This window comes from Struthio camelus, chromosome 19 (genome assembly GCF_040807025.1).
Source record: "Struthio camelus isolate bStrCam1 chromosome 19, bStrCam1.hap1, whole genome shotgun sequence".
Lineage (NCBI taxonomy): Eukaryota > Metazoa > Chordata > Aves > Struthioniformes > Struthionidae > Struthio > Struthio camelus.
This window is the reverse complement of record NC_090960.1, coordinates 7,797,815-7,816,996: the sequence shown is the minus strand read 5'-3', so window position 1 is coordinate 7,816,996 and position 19,182 is coordinate 7,797,815. Positions and strand designations below refer to the sequence as shown.

General features: G+C 58.3%; 1 protein-coding gene and 1 long non-coding RNA gene across 2 annotated transcripts; both read left to right on the top strand.

Moving 5' to 3' along the window:
- Positions 1-1,380: 1,380 nt before the first annotated feature.
- On the top strand, positions 1,381-17,543 carry XYLT2 (xylosyltransferase 2). The gene is made up of 11 exons (XM_068913315.1): positions 1,381-1,562; positions 9,814-10,285; positions 10,788-10,963; positions 12,055-12,257; positions 12,704-12,784; positions 13,055-13,271; positions 13,812-13,988; positions 14,889-15,151; positions 15,255-15,450; positions 15,894-16,227; positions 16,594-17,543. The coding sequence occupies exons 1-11, from the start codon at positions 1,428-1,430 to the stop codon at positions 16,914-16,916; spliced, it is 2,577 nt and encodes an 858-aa protein (XP_068769416.1). The 5' UTR covers positions 1,381-1,427; the 3' UTR covers positions 16,917-17,543.
- LOC138061585 (uncharacterized) lies at positions 5,014-5,864 on the top strand. Its single transcript, XR_011135426.1, has 3 exons — positions 5,014-5,120; positions 5,607-5,656; positions 5,778-5,864. It is a non-coding gene; the product is annotated as an uncharacterized lncRNA (long non-coding RNA).
- Positions 17,544-19,182: the final 1,639 nt, after the last annotated feature.

The window sequence follows — 19,182 nt, the reverse complement described above, 5'->3', positions numbered from 1 at the left end:
CACACCAATGCATATGCACCAACACCAGTTCAGACGTAGCCCCACACCCCAGTGTGCACACACTATGCATGCTCTTACATGTGCACAGGCACACTCCAGCACACACAGGTGCATGGCCCCTCTCCATGCACACATGCATGTGCACACATGCATGCCAATGCACACCTCTATGCACATATAAACGTGCCTGCTCACATCCCACGCACCCCCCCCTCCCCAGTGCACACAGGCATGCACATATGTACACCTTGGTGCACACATCCATATGCACGTCCATGTGTGCACTGGCATGCATGTGTGCACATGTGCACCCCAGCATACACATGCACACGAAAGCACATGCCACAACACACACATGTACACATGTGCAACCTAGCACACGCGTACACATGCATATTCATACCCCAGTATGCACGAGCACAGCCCAGCACACACTTGCAGCAAACACACCCCAGTGCACACATGCACATAAACACGCACATGCCAGCCCTCACATGCACACGCACGCATGAAAAACAGCAGAGACATGCACGCTCTCCCCAAGCACACACACGCATGCATGCAGACATCCCAGAGCACACAGACAAATACATACACATCCCGTCACAGACATGCAGACGTACACCCCAGTGCACACATGCACATGCACACACACACTAGTGCACAGATGCACATGCATGCACGTAACCCAGCACACACATACATATGCGTACATGAAACCCAGCACTCACATGTTGCACACCCCAGCACACACATGCATGCACACACACCCCAGCACACACATGCATGCACACGCACAGCCCAGTACACACATACACATGCACACACACAACCCAGCACACACATGCACACATGCACACCCCAGCACGCAAACACATGCACACACACCCCAGCACACACATGCATGCACACACACCCCAACACACACATACATGCACACGCACATGTCAGCACACACATGCGCACACGCACACCCCAGCACACATGTGCACACACACATGCGAGGACACACATACATGCACACACACCCCAGCACACACACACATGCACACACACACCCCAGCACACACACACATGCCCATGCACACACATGCCCACACACACCCCAGCATACATGTGCACACACGCCAGCACACACACGCACACCCCTGCACGCACATACATGCACACACACACACACACACGCACACCCCGCAGCACACGCATGCACACACACACACACGCACACCCCGCAGCACACACATGCCCACGCACACAAGCAACCCAGCCTGCGCGCGCGCGCCCACCCGCGCGCACCTCCCCCCCGCCCCGCCCGCGCCCGCGCACGCGCCCCCGCGCCGCCCCGCGCCGCCCCGCCCCGCGCCGCCCCGCCCCGCGCGTGCGCGCGCCCCCCGCGCGCCCTGCCCGGCGGCGCTGCGGCCGTGACGATGGTGGCGAGCGCGCGGGTGCGGAAGCTGGCGCGGCGGTACCGGCTGGCCGTGGCCACGGCCCTCGCCATCCTCCTGCTCCAGGGGCTCGTCCTCTGGAGCTCCGCCGGCCTCGACGAGGAGGGCCCGGCCGAGGTGCGCCGGGGGGCCGCGCCGGGGGGCCGGGGGGGGGCGGTGAGGGGGTCCCGGGGGGGGGGGGCTCCTGAGGGTGGTGGGGGTGGAGGGTGCTGATGGGGGGGGGTGCTGGGATGGGGGGCCTGGGGGGGTTGTGGGCCGGTAGGGGGTGGGGGGTGCTGGCATGGAGGGCTTGGGGGGGTTGTGGGCCGGTAGGGGGTGGGGGGTGCTGGCATGGAGGGCCTGGGGGGGTTGTGGGGCAGCAGGGGGGGCTGGGGGTGCAGGCTGAGGGGGCCTGGGGATGTGGGGGGGTTGAGGGGGCCTAGGGAGGAGTGGGGGGTCCTGGGGGTATAGGGTGAGGGTATGGGTCCTGGGGGGATGTGGGGCAGTGAGGGGGGTCCTAGGAGATTTTGGGGGTCCTGAGGGGGGCCTAGGAGGAGGTGGGGGGTCTTAGGGATGTGGGGTGAAGGTGAGGGTCCTGAGGGGGAGAGACGAGGGGGGCCTGGGGGACGGTGAGGCGATCCTGAGGGTTTGGGGGGCTGGGGAGGAGAGTCCTAGGGGAGCGTGGGGTGTCCTAGGAGGGAGTGTGGGGTCCTGGGGGGTGGGATAGAGGTGAGGGTCCTGGGGGTGCTGCAGGGGTCCCAAGGGAGCATGGGTCCCGAGGGAGTTAGGGTGAGGAGGTCCTGGGGGTGGGGGGGGCTGGAGGTGTGGGGTGCTGCTGAGGGGGTCTGAGGGGGGTGGATGTGATACGTTAGGCCAGGATGGGGTCCGGGGGACAGAGGTGGGACCCCCGGCTGCGGGATGTCTGGTCAGCGGAGGGGAAGGGCAGCACCGGGGTTGGGATCGGGCTGTTGGGGAAATGATGGCTGTGGGAAGGGCAATGGGATGCGCGAGGGCTGGGGCGTGATGGGGGCTCCTGCTGCAGCGTTCGAGGATCGCGGCGCCTGGGAAGGGGATTTTGTGCCTTGGGAGGTGTTGGTTGGGGCCCGGTAAGGGGTCGATTAGTATGAGAAACTAGCCTGGGGTCTCAGACTTGTCTGTGGTTTGGGAAACATTGCAAGAAGTTGAGGTTGAAGGTAACCGACTCAGAGAGATATTTAAACATACTGTAATTCAGCGGGCTAGTGAGAGTGCACATAGCAGCGCTCAGGAAGTTCATGATGACTCCTGTTCAGCTGGTCTGATCTGGGATACCCATGCAAAGTGCAAGGGTATAAGGACTTTCTGCAGTTGTGCTTTGTCTTCTATGTTGAAATACATTGCTAAGGCAAAAGACGTCACCTCCTTTTTTACATTTGGGGCAACTGAGGCATGGGCTGGTGAAGGTATTTGCCCAAGGTCACAGACAAAACAGGTACTGAAGAGGACCTGGGTCTCTAGATCATAGTGCTTCCACCTTTAAATGAAGCTCTTGGCTTCTGGCGTGCTTATTTGAATGTATTTATTTGTTATGAGCTGCTTGGACTGCATCCAGGCCTGCTGCATCTGGGTTAAACCAGTAGCTGAAACCTGTTTCTCCCAGAGCGCTGGCTGCCCTGGTGAAAGTCTGCACAGCACCACAGCCCCTCGTCTCAGGCAGGACACCTAAACCCCAGGGGCAGCGGAGGGCTGCTCGCCCTTCCTGGGCTGCACAGGGCTGCAGACCCAAGGCTCGTTCTCGTTCGTGTGTCAGTCCAAGGGAGCTGTGGTGCTTCTGCTGCTCCTGCAGAGCTGGGCAGAGGGAGGCTGTGTCTGTCCATCCTTGACAAGCCCAAGGTGATGGGGAAGCCGAGTTTGGCAGGAAGGGAGACGGTGTGCACTGAGAGCTGGGAAGAGTGCACGGAGGAGTTGTGTGGGTGCAGGTTGGAGCTGCAGAGTGGGGTGAGTGTGGTATGTGTGGCAGTGAGAATCCCAAAGCTGCAGGTCATGATGTGAGAAGTGGGGATCTTTGCAGGGGGTCAGGACTCCACCTTCTCTTTGTGAGGTGCCTCTCTGGATCATCTCTGGTTGCTAAGGATGGTCTAGCAGTTGGCAGGTCTTTTCTTGGGACTAGAAAGTTTCCCCCCAAAGCAAAGAGGTAAGAACAGGAACGGAGAGGCCCTTGCAAGGAAGCATTTGGAAGGTCTCTAAGGTGATCGTTCACTCCACACATTAATCCCCTTCCCCAGGCCTTGTTTCAGTGGGTTGGGACAGGCAGTGAAGTTCTGCACCCTCATCCACTGCTGCCATACACCCAACAGCAAAAAAGCCAGGGAATAAATGTGGTAAGGACAGGGGACATGGAGTTGCCTGTGGTCATAAGACACTGGGCGTGTGAGAGAGATCTGGGAGCCAGGAGTGCCTGACTCTGCCCCCTCCTCTTTTCTGTGATCTTAATCAGATCACTTCACCAGCCCCTGCTTCTCTTCCCTCTCCACACAGTCCAGCACCACTCGTGTGCTGTAAATGCTCAGGATCACAACCTCTGATGTTACCACCAACTCTTCTATCCACCTTTCTCTATCCCTTTCCTGCACAGCCCCCTCACTCTGTGTTAGTCCTCGCTAAATTCCCCATGCCCCTTCCTAAAGCTGAACTGAGCAGCTGACAGGTTTGGCTGTGAAATGTCCTCCATCATCTGGAGGTGATCATCTGGAGGTGAGGATGTTTCACCACGTGCAGTCTCGCTTGCCTCTCTCTGAGGCTTGGGAACGACCTAGCCTCTTCAGAAAAGGCAAGAATCATCCTGAGCTTTACTGACAGCCCTCACCCATTAGCAAACTGGGAAAAGTCCAGTTAACCTTTCCTTCTTTAAACACAGCAAAGCTCTTCATTTCCATGCCCTTCTGCAGTTCCTAATTTTGGCCAGACCTGAAGGAGTCACCATTCCCCAGGGTATTTCTGGTAAAGCTGAAGGCAGGAGAACTTTCCCAGGAGAACTTGACCTTGCAGGCTTGGAATGATTTGGGAAATCTTGGGAACTCCTAATTGCTTGAGTAAATGACTCCTTCCCGCTAATGGACGCTGTTCAAACCAGGCTTGTCCCCACCACAAACCAGCTGTGACTTGCCATAGAGAGCGCAAAGGAGACGTGAGTCCTCCAAATGCTTTGGAGCATCTGGAGTCGGGTGAGCCCTCCAGATCAGCACGTTCGGCTGGGGCACCTGCAGAGCTCAGAGGTTGCTCTGCAGCTGCGGGTCTGCGAGCCCCAGCAGCCTGGGTCGCCCAGCACTCGCCTTGCTTTGTGCCCTGGGCTGGCAGCTGCAGCTGCCTGTGCTGCTTAGGTGCTCCCCGAAGAGCTGCTCTGATCTCTGTTGGTGCTGGTCTCCCTTTTCTTCCTTGTCAGTTCTTTAAATTCTGCTGGTTTTCTTTTCTTTCCTTGTCTTTGTAGGAGGTGTCACAGAGAACAGAGCAGGCCAGACACTGACATGATGGGGTCTGCAGCCGGGGAGCGCGCGCCCAGGTTGAGCTGGGCCCGGGTGCTGGCAGAGGGAGGCAGTTGCAGCTGTGCAGGAGCAAGGGAAGGAGGGTAGTGCTGACCTCAGCAGGGCCTGTAGGAGAGAGAAGAGGCCCACGTAGCCTTCTCATGAGGCGCATCACATCCATCTCCAGGAGTGACAGGTTGGGAAAGACTCTGTGGTGCATATGTCTTGCTGGCTGATAGGACAAGCAGCTCAGTTTTTACATACCACTGTGCTTGGCAAGCTCCATCCTGGTGGCTTCCCGCTCTGAGCTTAGCAGAGGCTGAGTGAGGATTTGCTGAACTTGTGGGGTTTGACCCTTATGTGAGCACATTATAAATTCATCTCACGCCAGCTGCATCTGCTTCCTGCCCCATAACAGGCCCCAGGACATCTGAGCCACCACCTCAACCCCCCCTTGAGAAGGATGTGCCACTTGGATCGTGTCACTTCTTTTTGCAAACCTGCACGTTCCAGGATGGCTCGTTGCCTTGGCCTTTGAGCCCATCTGCACAGCCTTGCTGGATCTACCTGTCTTACTCCTTGTCTGGAGTTAGTTGCATTTGTGGAAGTGCTGATTTCAGGGTCCTAAAGGCTCCCTTTTTTGTTGTTTTGTTTGTTTGTTTGTTTGTTTTTTACCAAGCAGATGTTTTATAGTGTACAGAACAGAAGTTGGATCAGTCTCCATCCACCCAGGTCAGCACTAAGCTTTGTGGTACCCCTGCAATGCCAGTTGGTGTGCTGGGAACTTGTCCTACCTCCAAGAAGCCAAGCTGCTTTGATTCCACCAGGATTAAATAACGCAATCTCTGTCCAGCTTGACAGCTTGGAGAGGAAAGTCCCTCATCTGTATCTAGCCCTTTGCGAGCTCCCTGTGTTCCTTCGCAACCCACACTGATAGCATCCCTATTGCAGACACTCCGAGCCTCTCTGGGTGCTGACATAAAGGTGAGACCCATGGATGCTTCAGTCAGAGTGGGTCAGAATGATTCTGTCTCCATCGTTCGTGGTGGCACTGACTGCTCCCGAATGAGCGCGTGAGCTTCGCAAGGCATTGGGGGGGGGGGCGGTCTCTGGTGGAATTTGGCTCCCTGAGCAGTGCAGGCTGGAGCATGTGAACTGCAGAACATCCTTGTGGGTGGAGGAGAGGATCTGTCACTTGGAAAAGTGTTTTAGCCCAGTCACGTCTTTATTCTCCCACTTCGTCTTCTATCTTCCTCCTTCCAAGCAGAAGGAGGCATCTCTGAGGGCCCGTCTGTTGGTACAGTCCATGTGCACCAATCTCTAGAGCCACTTCCAGTCCCTTTTCTTCCAGCCTTGCTGAGATCACTTGAATATTTTTCCCCAAATAACTCATTTTTAGGGGGATATGATTTAGTCCATTTTAAGTGTGAGACTTAAGGATGAATTAATGGCAGCCGAGTGCCTGGAATCCTCTGGTGGCTTTGGAACATTTTGACATTGGTATTGCCTGATGAGAGCTTGTGATTGGCAGACACCAAAGTCAACCAACCACAGGACAGAATCCTGTAGGACACCAGATGTCATTAGTTCTGCTCGTCATAACAGTCTCCTCTCTCTTTCTCCACTGATGTTTTTATTTCCCAATTTGTATTTGAACTTCCTCCATAGCATCCATGTCCCAAAGTCGGGGCCCAGGTGGATGTGCCCTCTCTGTTCTGCGCAAACGGGAAGAGATACTGAGGGGGAAATCAGCCTTTGTGCTGCAAAGGCTGTGGCTGTCTTTACCGGTTCACTTGCCGGTCTCTGAAAGTGTTTCACGGCAGCCTGTCTCTCTCCCCTTTCCTTTCCCAAGAGTTTGGAGTGTAAGTGCATGAGACGGACAGAGGGAGGAGGGAGAGATGGGGTTCACGTGTGTCAGAGAAGCATCTTAGTGTCGTTCTGGAGGAGAGGAGGGAAGGTCCCCTGGGGACAATTGCCATGTCACTCTGGATTTCAGGTGTGACGCTTCAGTCGCGAGGTGGCAGGCAGCTTGGAGATGCGTCGGAGGGCAGGGGCAGCGGTGGCACTTGCGTTGGGGATAGGATGCAGATAGAGGCCTGGCCCACAACTCCATGGCCTTGCAGGGGCTGTGGCGTGGCATCAGAGGGGAGACAAGACTGGAGAAGTGACCTCTGGCAGGCGTCTGGAGTCATCTGCGCATTTCGGGAGAAGGGGGGTGGGCAGCCGCTGGCTCTCCTGGGCATCTTGCCAGAAGTCCTGCACACAAGTCTTAAATACAGCAGAGCAACGTGGCCAGAGTTGTTCCCTGCCTGTGGTGGAACAGGGATTGCTCCGCTTTGATGCAGTAATTAGAAGCCATTGAGTTCATTAACTGACAGCTCCAGAAAGGCTGGTGATATTTCTAAGGATTTTCCCTATAGAGAAGGGCAGCCAGGTATGCTTGCGAGCTGTGGCTGGGAACCAGGCTCCTTCCAGGGGGACAAATAGGACTGTAACCGAGTGGGGGCATCGCACAGGGGCTGTGCTTCGAGCCATCGCAGGAGCAGAGGGAGTAAGCAGGAGCCAGTAGGTCTCTTCTTGCAGGGAGCAGAGTGAGCCCATGGAAGAGACTTGCTCTTCGCTTGTCAGTCACCTCCCGACTCCCTGCTCTGTGACGCTGTACAGAGAAAACAGGTTTATAACTCTCCGAACAGATGGTCCTGCGTGGTGACTAATGAACTGTTTGCTGCCTGTCTCGGGCTCTCTGTGAGGCCTGTCTGAGTGGAAGAGGGCTCCTCTGATCCTTGCTGGTGCCAGCCTCTCGGAAGTTAAGCAGTTGCTCAGCCCCTTCTTGGGTGACCATGGATTGCAGCCACGGGGAGGCTGTTTCACCCCAGCGCGGGCAGTTCAGGGACGCTTTGCTGCCTCTGCCTTTTGGTTGCTGCGCACGGGGCTGGACGAGGCAGATCTTGCCAGATGCTTTCCAGCCTTTGCACAGCATGGTTTCTGCTGGCTGTGACCTTCCCAGCAGCTACGCCCACGGGAAAGCTTGCTCAGGGAGTTAATTCGGTCCCTCCATCCTCTTGAGGCATCCGTGTGCCCTCGGACGATGCTGCTACCCAGGAAGAGCACCTGACACATCTCGCTGTGCGTCCTGGGGTGGCTGCACAGCGGCTGGGCAGGCCCATTTTTGAGTGCATTATGGGAGAGCCCTGGGAGGCCTGGCTGAAACTGGGGCAGCTGCTTCGCTTTCTGTCTGTCCCTCGGCCGCGAGCGCGGCCGAGCGCACGTACTTCCTCGGGGTGGGGTGGGGACGGGGGCCTCGGCCCGGCCCCACATGCACAACTCGCTGGGAGAGTGCGAGTGCTGCTCTCGCAGCACATATGGAGGGAGCGTTTGATGGCTCCTGCCATGGTCTGACAGGCCCCCACCCTAAGGAGGGCCCTTGGGAAGGAACCAGTTCCTTCCCTCTCTCTCAGCATCTTCCACCTTTGTTTTACCAGTCAGTTCAGCTGTTTGTGGCACTGCTAGCCAAAGGCCTTCTCCAGCCCCAGGCTGACTGTACCTCTCGCTGTCCAGCTCTGTGGCATGTGTTCAGGTCTGCTTCTCCCGAAGCATTTGCGCAGGATCGCTGTGAGCAGAGCAGCCCTCGGGGCTTGTGTCCTGGCTCTGATAGCAGGCCGACCTGCAAAGCCGAGAGGCTGCGACCGGCTCAGCATCTCAGCCCCGCGGCTTCCTCCCCCGTTCCTGCCATCCAAACTTCCCGTGTGTCCAAGAACAACTCTCTGCTCTCCCCAAGGCTAACTCATTTCTGCTAATCAGCCAGCCTGGCAGAGGTAACGAAGCGTAATTAACTGCTCCCTTTACACATAAACTTGGCTCTGTGGGAGGGTTTGTTAAACAGATTTCTAGAGCAGCTAGCGACTGCAGCGCTACTCCAGACCAGTGCTGGGAGCCAGGGCCTAGGGAAGGGAGTACAGGCATGTTGGGTAGGATCCTGCCCAAAGCCTCTCTGGTGCTTGTAGCCCCAGAGAGTGCAGCTGCCACTGTCTGGGCCCCCATCTCCGAGACAGATGTGCCCGGCTTCAGCACCAGCTCGGGCTCAGCATGATCGTGACAGGGAGACACTGGTCCATTTGTTTGTCTGCTGGTAAAACTACTACCCCCAGCCAGAACAGTCCGGTGCCCGTCTCCACCGTGCTGTGATGCCCTGGCCCACACGGAACTGCAGAGGGTGGCTGGAGGGCAGGCAAGGAGGGCTGGCTTGGTGCGGGGACAACTGACCCTGGCCGTTTCGTCTTGCTGTGAGCCAGGGGGCGGCGAGCAATGTCCCCTTTGTGTGTCTTGGGTGCTGTTTCTGCAGGTCTGCAAATCAGGGTTTCCCATGCTGGCTCAGAGGGGGCTGGAGGCTATCACCGTGCGAGGGGCAGAGGACGGTGCAGGGAGGTGCTGTGGGGTCTGAGTCAGCAGACAGCTGGTCTGACACCCTCCTTTGCTGCACAGCTGCTGCTCCCGAGTGAACATGCATCTCTTGACGTGCTGCAGCCCTGTGCTGTCATGCTCATGGTTAATTCGAACCCGTTCACTGCAGGAGCTTCAAATTCATTACTCCTCCGGACTCGGCACTGACTTGCGGCTCTGGGGAGACTGACTGAGTGCTTTCCCTCCCTTGCTGTTAAGTGGCTTGTGGTGGCATGGCAGCCGAGACTGGCAGAGAAGGGTGTTGATCAGCGAGATCCACGGGGACACAAGCATCAAGTGCTTCTGGCTGGCCAGGAGCAGGCGCTAGGAACGGCCTGGGCCGACCAGGAACAAGGATGCTCTAAGGAGCGTGTCAGCAGGGACAGGAGCGGGAGGCCCAAGTTAATGCTGTCTGTTCTCTCTTCTGTGTCTCTCTGGAACTGGGAAAGGAGCGGCAGAAAAAAGCCAGGTTGCCTGAGAACAGCGACGGCTCCAAGGACTCAGACAGCTCTGCAGGACGCCGGGGCAGTGCAAGCCGGAAACACGGGCGATGGCGGGGACGGCCAGACAGCCCCGGGGCACTGGTGTCCAAGGTGGTGAGAGCCGTCACAGCGAAACACAAAGTGGGGCGGAGGCTGCCAGCCGCGCCGGACTCCGCCAGCCAGAGGAACCTGACGGAGCGGCACGGGGACGCCCAGCTGGCCGTCTTCCAGCAGGGTGACACGGGCAGCGTGGAGGGAGCCCCCCAGCCCACTGAGAACAGCTTCACCCCCAAGTGTGAGATCACGGGCAAAGATGCCCTCTCAGCGCTGGCACGGGCCAGCAGCAAGCAGTGCCAACAGGAGATCGCCAACGTGGTGTGTCTGCACCGGGCCGGCAACCTCATGCCACAGTCTGTGCCCCGCCACTGCCAGCTCTCAGGTGAGTCTTGCTGGCGTGCTGGGCACATGGGCCACCTGCCTTGTGTGACCAAACTCTTCCACCTTGCAAAAAAATGTCTCAGTCTGTCACTGATTCCCAGATTACGGCAGCCTCTGTAATCCAATCAAAGCTGTGCTGGCCTCCTTTAAGCTGGGCTGCTTCATCCAGCCCAGCCCAGACCAGCCCAGCGATGGCTGCAGAGATCAGGGCCAAGCGCAGCTGCACCCTTCTGTTTTGAGGGGCTGGAGGAGGGTGTCCCCACCTTCCCAACACATCCCTGTCAATGTGGAAGAAGACAGAAAGGGCTGCATGCACTGCCGTGCCCTGCCCTGCGTTCCCTGGAAGCGTGATGGGGTTTGCCCTGGGCCACACTGGTCCCTGTGACTCCCCCTTGGTCAGATCCCCCCCTTGGGTTTGGGAGCTTTGTGTGGTGGGGTGCTGGGGTGCCTCATGCTGTCCAGAGGCTGGCGGGGGGCTGATGGCCGTGTCCCTCCCCACGCAGGGAAGGTCAGCCCCGTGATCCAATGGGATGAGAGCCGGCTGCAGCAGGCACCCCCCAGCAAGCCGGTGCGCATCGCGTACATGCTGGTTGTGCACGGCAGGGCCATTCGCCAGCTGAAGCGGCTCATCAAGGCGGTGTACCACCAACAGCACTTCTTCTACATCCACGTCGACAAGGTATGCGGGAGAGGTGGCCGCTCCCAGCTGGCTGGGAAGAGGGGAGGGGATGCTGAGGGGACCTGGTTTAGTAACACGGACAGGCAGTGAATGAAGTCATTATCCCCTGTGGGGCCTCAGTGCTGGAGGAAGTGGCTAGGTAGGGTTTGTCCCTCCTGCCTGAAGAGCTGTGACCCCTTCCCCTCAGCTCCACATCCCTGGATGGGGGCAGCTGCAATCTATCCCCCCTGCACAGAGCAGTCTTGTCTCACCGCTCTCCTCCCTGCAGAGGTGGCTGTGTGAGCCGGGAGCTTAGCCCCTTGGGCACATCCCCCTGCACAGGCAGCAAATGGAGCTTCCCCTCAATGCTGCTGCTTTCTCGTTTGGGCAGGGCTCAGACTGTTTGCCCTCTCCCAGCCCAGAGAGTGTAACATCTGCACTCTGCTCCTTCTGCAGCCTGCTCCTTATTTCTGCATGCTGGCAACAGCCAAGAGCCAAAAGGCTAGCAGCAAAACACCACCCATCCCAAGGATCACAAGATCCCAGAGAGATGTGTGGAAATGCCTGGCAGAGCTCATTGGAAGGAAAAGACTGGCTGGATCAGGCACTCTGTTCTGTCTTGGTTGCCTGCTTTTTCTCTCAGCCACATGAGTTGCCCGGTCCATGTGTCCTGAGCAAGCAGGGCAGGTCATAGGATTGCTCCTGCACGGAGCTGCCTCTGCTGCTCCTTGGGGGCCCCTTCAGAGGTGGACTGGGGAGTCTGGCCAGCCTGCAGGCTGGTTGGAAGCACAGCAAGGTGCTGTGGGTACCTTGTGGTGCCCAGTGGGCATGAAGGGATGTCTCAGCTGTTCTAGGAAATGGACGGGGTCTGGCTACATTAACACCCTTTCCGCCGCTCTGGTCCAGCCTATGACAGCAATCACCTGAGGTTTACTTCCAGGCCAGGCTAGAGTAGCTGACTGCTCAGTAGCCAGCACTACTCAGCAAGGCAGGCAGGGAAAGAAAGATCGCGACGCACAGACAGAGCAGGGCTGACTCAGGGCAGGTAGCAAGGAAGGCAGGACCCCGGGAAGACAAGCTCCCTGCTGATCAAGAGTCTTGTTCCCTGGCAGCGTTCCAACTACCTCCATCGGGAGGCATTGGAGCTGGCCCAGCACTACCCCAACATCCGTGTGACGCCCTGGCGCATGGTGACCATCTGGGGAGGTGCCAGCCTGTTGAAGATGTACCTGCGTAGCATGAAGGACCTGCTGGAACTGGCTGAGTGGCCCTGGGACTTCTTCATCAACCTGAGTGCCACCGATTACCCCACGAGGTGGGGACCCTGCTGGGTCAGGGGAGGACAGTGGGAGCAGTGCTGTTGGGAGGTGTAAGGAAGAGCAGGGAGCTCAGGGCAGATAGGGCTGGCGATTGCACCCACATGCTGGTGATGATGCTCCAAGACCAGGCTGGTCCTATCTCTGCTGAGGAGCCCAGCCAGTACCTTGGAGGCTGTTTTTTCCTGTGGTCTGGGTGCTGCAGGGTGAACGCACATGTAAGTACATGTGAATATGCAGGCGTGCACCACCCCACACACCCTTACCAGGCGCCAGACAGCAGAGGGGCTAGATCTGTGTTTCCCCAGCAATGTGATAAGGATTTGAGTCAGTGCCTGTGAAGCAGCTTTTTAGGCTGCCCGTGTCTGGTAGCTGTTTGCAGCTTGAATATTTCCTGGGCTGCTTTACTTCAGGGGTTATTAACCCTTTCTATTTTGCATCTCAGGACCAATGAGGAGCTGGTGATGTTCCTGTCCAAATACCGAGATAAGAACTTCCTGAAGTCTCATGGCAGAGACAACGCCAGGTAACCCCGAATGGGGTCAGGGCCGAGCTGGAGGAACGAGGAGGGCAGATTTCTGGGAAGAACTAAAACACTCAGGGCAGGGGGCTGTCCCGGCTGTGGCTGCCAGGAGCATAGCAGTGCTGGTGTGGGGCCAGATCTCTCACGGGTGTCACCCTGTTGGCTTTACGCTGTCAGAGATCCACCCTGTGTCCCAGCAGAGCGCATGGCACCCTTAGCCCTGCTTGCAGCTATGGGAGGACCCTCATACTCCGCCCTTGTCCCCGTGCCCAGGTTTATCAAGAAGCAGGGCTTGGACCGCCTGTTCCACGAGTGTGACTCCCACATGTGGCGGCTGGGTGAGCGTCACATTCCTGAGGGCATCGTGGTGGATGGGGGCTCTGACTGGTTCTCGCTGACACGCAGCTTTGTGGAGTACGTGGTCTACGCAAACGACCAGCTGGTGTCCCAGCTGCGGCAGTTCTACACCTACACGCTCCTGCCAGCCGAGGTGGGTGCTGCTGGTTGAGGGGAACAGGCAGGGGCAGCTCAGAGCCACCTTCGTAGTGAGCACTGGTGTGTCCCCGTCTCAGCTACATTCATTCTCCCCAAGACACAAAAAGAATGATGCTGGCTTTGGCTGGATCTTCTTCCCACTGCAGTTAACTTCTCTGTCCCATTTCATCCGTGCCCTGGGTAGCTGTTAAGGGCAATGCAAAACGCTGCTGTTCTGCTCTGGCAGCTTTGTGCCTCTGCTTTGCCCAGGCCTGGGAGAGAGGGGCAGATGGACTGAGGGTCGTGTTTGTATCCAGCCTGCTTTAGCTCCAGACACCCCTCTGGGCTGGATAAAGACCAATGTGGGTACACAGCCTGCTCTGTTATGGGTTGCTCTGTGCTGGGAACTGGGATGGGTTTGCATTCAGGATCTATCGCAGCCTTTTGTCTGTTTTTTTAAACGTCCTCTTCCTGCGTGAGTGAGGGCCAGGGGTCTCCAATAGCCTCCCAGCCTCCATCCCCACTGAGTCTCATGTCTGTTCTCTGCTATGCACAGTCCTTCTTCCACACAGTCCTGGAGAACAGTCATGCCTGCGAGACACTGGTCGATAACAACCTCCGAGTGACCAACTGGAACCGGAAGCTGGGCTGTAAGTGCCAATATAAACACATAGTCGACTGGTGCGGGTGCTCCCCAAATGACTTCAAACCCCAGGACTTCCTACGGCTACAGGTGAAAAAGATCCTCCTTACTCCTCCTGCTCGCTCCCCTCCTCTCTGTCTCTCTTCCCAGCGCTCTCCTCTCTGAGCTCCCTTGCGGACGTGCCCCTGGGTACCTGCTGGGATGCACGTCCGCAGGGTTGGCTGCCCAGCTGTGGTGGGGCTCAGCACAGACCTGTCTGTAAATGTTTGGGCGGCGGGACTGCACTGAGTGTCCTGCTCAGCAGCCAGGCTTCTGCTTGCAATGTTGTTCCCCTTCCCATACTTTCTCCCCTATTTTCCTGCTCTCTCCCTGCAGACCTATTACTTGAGGCCAATGTCTTTTCAGTAAAACCACTTTGGAGAGCTGTCCTCTTTGGCAGTCAGAATGCCTTGTGATGAACTGTCGTCTTATAACCGTGCTCTAGCAAGCAGAGACTTGGACTGAGTGAAACAGATTTCGGAAAAGATACATCCAGCCCCAACAAGTGAAGTTAGCAGAATTTGCTTGCCAGAGGCTACGGTTTGGGGCTTATATTGTGCAGGGCCCTGATTCTGCAAGCTGTGCTGTATAGCCAAGCCCCGTGCTCTGCAGAGGCTCTGGGAAGGGGGGGGCCCATCTATGTACAGATTCCAGCTAAGGAGCTAGATGACACATGGCTGCTTCTGAGCACGGAAAGGGGGAGGCAGTGGGAGAGATGGGAACCTGTCTGTGTTACCAGTAACCACGCTGCGTGCTACCACTGATTCTGACATAGAGGATCCCACGTAGAGGCTGTTTGTGCTTTGCTGCTCTCTGGCCTGTGCCGTCAAAGGGGGCAAGATGGGTCCCAACGTGTTTCTTCCCAGTCTGTCTCACGCCCAGCTGTCATGCTGAGGTGAGAGGGCATAAGGGGTGTAGCCAGCACTGTTAGAAACACCTTTGCTTTTCCAGCAACTCTCCAGACCCACGTTCTTTGCCCGCAAGTTTGAGTCGACAGTGAATCAGGAAGTGCTGGAGATCCTGGACACGCACCTCTACGGCAACTACCCTCCCAACACACCGGCCCTCAAGGCATACTGGGAGAATGTCTACGACCGAATCGATGGGCTCAGCGGCCTCAGCGATGTCACCCTTACCTTCTACACAGCCTTCTCCAGGCTGGGGCTCCGCAAAGCCTCATCCGCACCGGCACCAAAGGCAGAGAAGCTCTGCAGGTGGGGGACATACACTACAGCGAATGCAGGTGGCCTGCATTTTGCACTGGGAGAATGCTGAGGGTCATGTGTGCAACCTCTCTCTTTGTCTCTGTCTCTCCAGATTTGAGCCCCGGGGTTTCCCATCCAGTGTGCACTTATATTTCTATGACGACCGTTTCCAGGGTTACCTGGTGATGCAGGAGGTGCAGAACTCGGCAACTGGGCAGGCAGAGTCCGTGGAGGTGTGGATGATGCCCCAAGGAACTTTGAAGCTGGCAGGTCACGGAGGGCAGGCAAACAGGTTACAAAACCTTGAGGTAAATGGGGAAAGTTCCCGTCGCAACACCCGCTTTCCTCCACTGCTTCTCCAGACCACGCTGCCCTTCCTTCTCTCCCTTACCTGTGCCCTGAGAGGAACAGCGAGATGTGATCCCTTCATTATGTCTGAGAACAAACCTTTGTCCAGGAGCTTTGCTCTGATTCCTATGTGCGGGGAGGTGTTACAGTGTGTGATGTGGAGTCATTTGATGAGGAAAAGGCCTGCATGGATCTTGTGGGAGAGCTGAGGCTGTTGATGCCCAGTGCCTGTGGCTGCGTTAGACGTCAAACGGGAAGGCAGGAGAGCAGCCAAGGATGGGTGTGCATTGCGTTGGGATGAGAGCTTAGACCCGCCTCAGTTCTGGGGAGTTGAACGCAACACCAGATTTGGCAGCGTCTCCCAGCCCCATGTCCAACTGCTGTGCGTCTCCTGTCCTTCCAGGTGGGCACAGAGTGGGATCCAAAGGAAAGGCTCTTCCGCAATTTTGGAGGCCTGATGGGGCCTTTCGACGAGCCAGTGGCCATGCAGAAGTGGTCGCGGGGGCCCAACCTGACGGCCACGGTGGTGTGGATTGACCCCACGTACGTCATTGCTGCCTCCTACGACATCACGGTGGACGCCGAGGCAGAGTTTACCCAGTACAAGCCCCCCCTCAACCGGCCCCTGCGCCCTGGCATCTGGACCATCCGCCTCCTCCAATTCTGGGAGCCCCTGGGGGAGAGCCAGTTCCTGGTGGTGCCCCAGACCTTCAACCGCAAGCAGCCTCTCAGGAAGGGTGAGGATACTCTGGAGATCAGGGCTCGGGCTCTCCCTGCAGGCAGTCCAAGGCACTTCCCCCAGTGCTGGCTTCCCTGGGCTGCAGCCGATGACAAAACAGGAGCCACCGTTCCCGGTGGTGTCCCCTTACCCACGGGAGTCCTCAAACCAGGCCGCTGGGCAGCTGTGGATGGCCCATTTGTAGGTCATTTAGATCCCTCCTCCCTCCATCTGACAGCAGCATCCCTGCTCCCAGGTATGGGCTGGAGGAGGTCTGGGGTTGCGAAGGGATGCTGAGCCCCGCTGGGAGGGTGGTGATAACAGGAGAAGAGTGCTGGGACATTACTGCAATGCTCATGCCTTTCTCTCTCCCCGTCCTGCCCAGACGATAGCAGCTGGCTGCACGGCGGGCCCCCCCGCAACGAGTACATGGAGCAGAGCTTCCAGGGCCTGGGGGGGATCTTGAACTTGCCGCACGCAGACGAGGCGGAGAAGGACGCGATGCGGAAGGCGCAGCTGACGGGCAGAGCGCTGGATGGCTGGGCAGACAGTGCCATCAGCACCTTCTGGTCCGTGGCGGACGTCTGTGCGAGCAGCCCCTTTGTCTGCTCCACCCTGGAAACCTGCAGCAAAACCTCCTGGAGCTCACTGTCCCCGGACCCCAAATCAGAACTGGGGCCCGTCAAACCCGACGGGCGGCTGAGGTAGCAGGACCAGCTCGGGGGGCAGCGTTGGGAGCAAGGAGCGTCCTCTGTCACTGGTGTGGTGGGGGGGTTCTCTGGACTACATCACCCCGTGAGATTTGCACCATGGTCACTCGGGGAAGAGGGTATGGGAACCTCCGGGCCAGGGAAAACCTCCTGTGGGTTTTTTGGGGGCAGAGGAGGAGGTGCAAGACTGGGACCTTGCCTGTCTTCCCCAGGAACGGGCACTTGCTGGCCAGAGGAGAGCGTGCAGGGGTGCCCGTCGCCACGGGGCGCGGATGGCATTGGCGGCTGGGAAGAGTGGTGTATTTATTGCTCCAGGCCTTGGGGCCTTGGGAAGGGGTGATGGGGGAGGGAAGAGAAGGGGGGCAGGTAGGCTCTGGGCCAACTCAGCACCCTGCCCAGCCCCGGGCTGGATCTCTGCAGGATCAGGCCCTGTGCTACCAGCCGATCCCCTGGGAGGGCTGGGGACAGGGCACGCAGGGACAGACAGGAGCAGAGTGGGTTGACGCCTGCTGTGCGCATGGAGCTGCTGCTGGCCCAAGGCCTGCATCTCATCCCCTCTACCCCAGCCCTTTAGTTTGTATTTTTATAAATATATATAGAGAAATATATATGATGCAAAGTGCAATAGAGACGAGACCCCCGCATTGGCTGGGAAGTCCTTGTGTCTCCGTCTCCCCTCAGACTGTAACTTGTTCTCTTGGGTTTCCTGGAGCTACAGGACAGGGTGCTGGGGCATTTAGGTTTTTGTTTTGTTCTGTTTTTTGGGTTTTTTTATTATTTTGCTGTTTCTCTGTTTCCTGTTGAGGGAACCGTATCCTGCTGTCCCTCGGGTAGGGCTGCCCTGTGGTTGCAGGGCGCTGCCTGCCCTCCGAGGCAGCTCCCCGACTGTGCCAAACGTTTGGACCTGCTGGTGTTTCTTGTGCCGCGGCCACAGCTTGGTGATCGGGGGGAGCACGTCTCTATTCACCGTCGGAGTTCAATAAGCCACTGTGGACGCTGCATCCCCTGTCTTCGCTCTAGTAGAGGTTTTGAGAGCTGAGCACCGAGACAGCCGAGTCCCCTGCCAAAATGCCATCCGCGTGGCTGATTTCTTGGTCCGAGTGAGACGGCGGTTTCCCTTGCTGGAGGGCTGCCTCGTGCCATGGCTGGTCAGCCCAGCCTTTTCTTTCCTCCCAGGTCAGCAGAAGCTCTCAGGATCTGGTGCACTTCCCTGGCCAAAAGCCAAGAGGTGAGACAAGGTCTGGCCAGTTTTGTCCCTTCTCCCCTGTTTCTGCCTCCCCCCTTTGCCGGAGGGGACGGGTGCCACCTCCTCCAGGGAAGGGGTGCAGCGGAGCCCCCTCCTCCCGCCCGTCCTCCCAGGCCTTGGGGGCTCCCTGCGGCGTTCCTGCTCTGTATGGAGAAGTCCGAGTTTGTTTTTTCCACCCCAGGGAGACGTTTCACGTGCCGCACTGAACGGCAGCGGGGACGCGGGCCCAGCCTGGGAACGGATAGGGCCGGCAGCGGAGGGGCTGGGGCAGAGGAGCTGCTGGGGACGGGGCCGGGCTGCGGGGAGGGGGCGGGTGGGTCTCGCGGACCCCTGCTCAAGGCAAGGGCGGCCAGAGCAGCTTGCTCAGGGCCACGTGCAGTCCCATTTTTGAGCATCTCCAAGGACCGGTGCCCTCCTTCGCGTTTCTGCAAAGCCTAGGGCGTTCCTGGCTGACGGAGCGCTGCCGTCGGGCTCCCGGTGGGCTCCCGCACCCTGCTGCTGAAGGAGGCGCGTTGTCGAAGGGGCTCTTCCGCGCGCGCAGCAGGGAGGGAGACCGCGGTGTCCAAGGGCAGGTGCCTGCTGCAGCCGAGCCCGCTCGCTCCCATCCCTCCTTCCTAGCCGGGCGCTCGGGGGGCCGGGGGGGACGCGGTGCGAGAGGCGCCGCACGGGGCCTGGCCCCGCTCCAGGGGAGGCCGCCAAAACTCTTTGTGTCAGAAGCATTATGTAAAAGTTGTCTTAAATATGCAACATCACCGCAAATATATCTATATCTCTACAGCGCGGTGTGCTGGGTTTTTGCCGCGGCTGCTGCAAGCGCTGGGGGCGGCGGGGGGGGGGGCAGCTGGCTGCTTCCAAAGGAAAAGCACGAGAGGGGCAAACGCGTCCCGGGCACCAGTCCCGCGTGGGAGGTCTCGGGCCGTGGGGCTTCCTGCGCCCCGGGGGGATTGGGGGGGGCGCGGGCACGCGGCTTTCGCGACGCTCGTTTTGCCCGAAAGCGGGTTGTTGCTGCTGGTTTTTG

Bases quoted from the DNA above. Each gene is read 5' to 3' on its own strand.
- XYLT2 (XM_068913315.1), top strand. From the start codon at position 1,428: ATGGTGGCGAGCGCGCGGGTGCGGAAGCTGGCGCGGCGGTACCGGCTG. The intron at 15,152-15,254 runs GTGGGGGACATA...CTGTCTCTCCAG, and splicing joins AAGGCAGAGAAGCTCTGCAG to ATTTGAGCCCCGGGGTTTCC. The intron at 15,451-15,893 runs GTAAATGGGGAA...CTGTCCTTCCAG, and splicing joins ACAGGTTACAAAACCTTGAG to GTGGGCACAGAGTGGGATCC.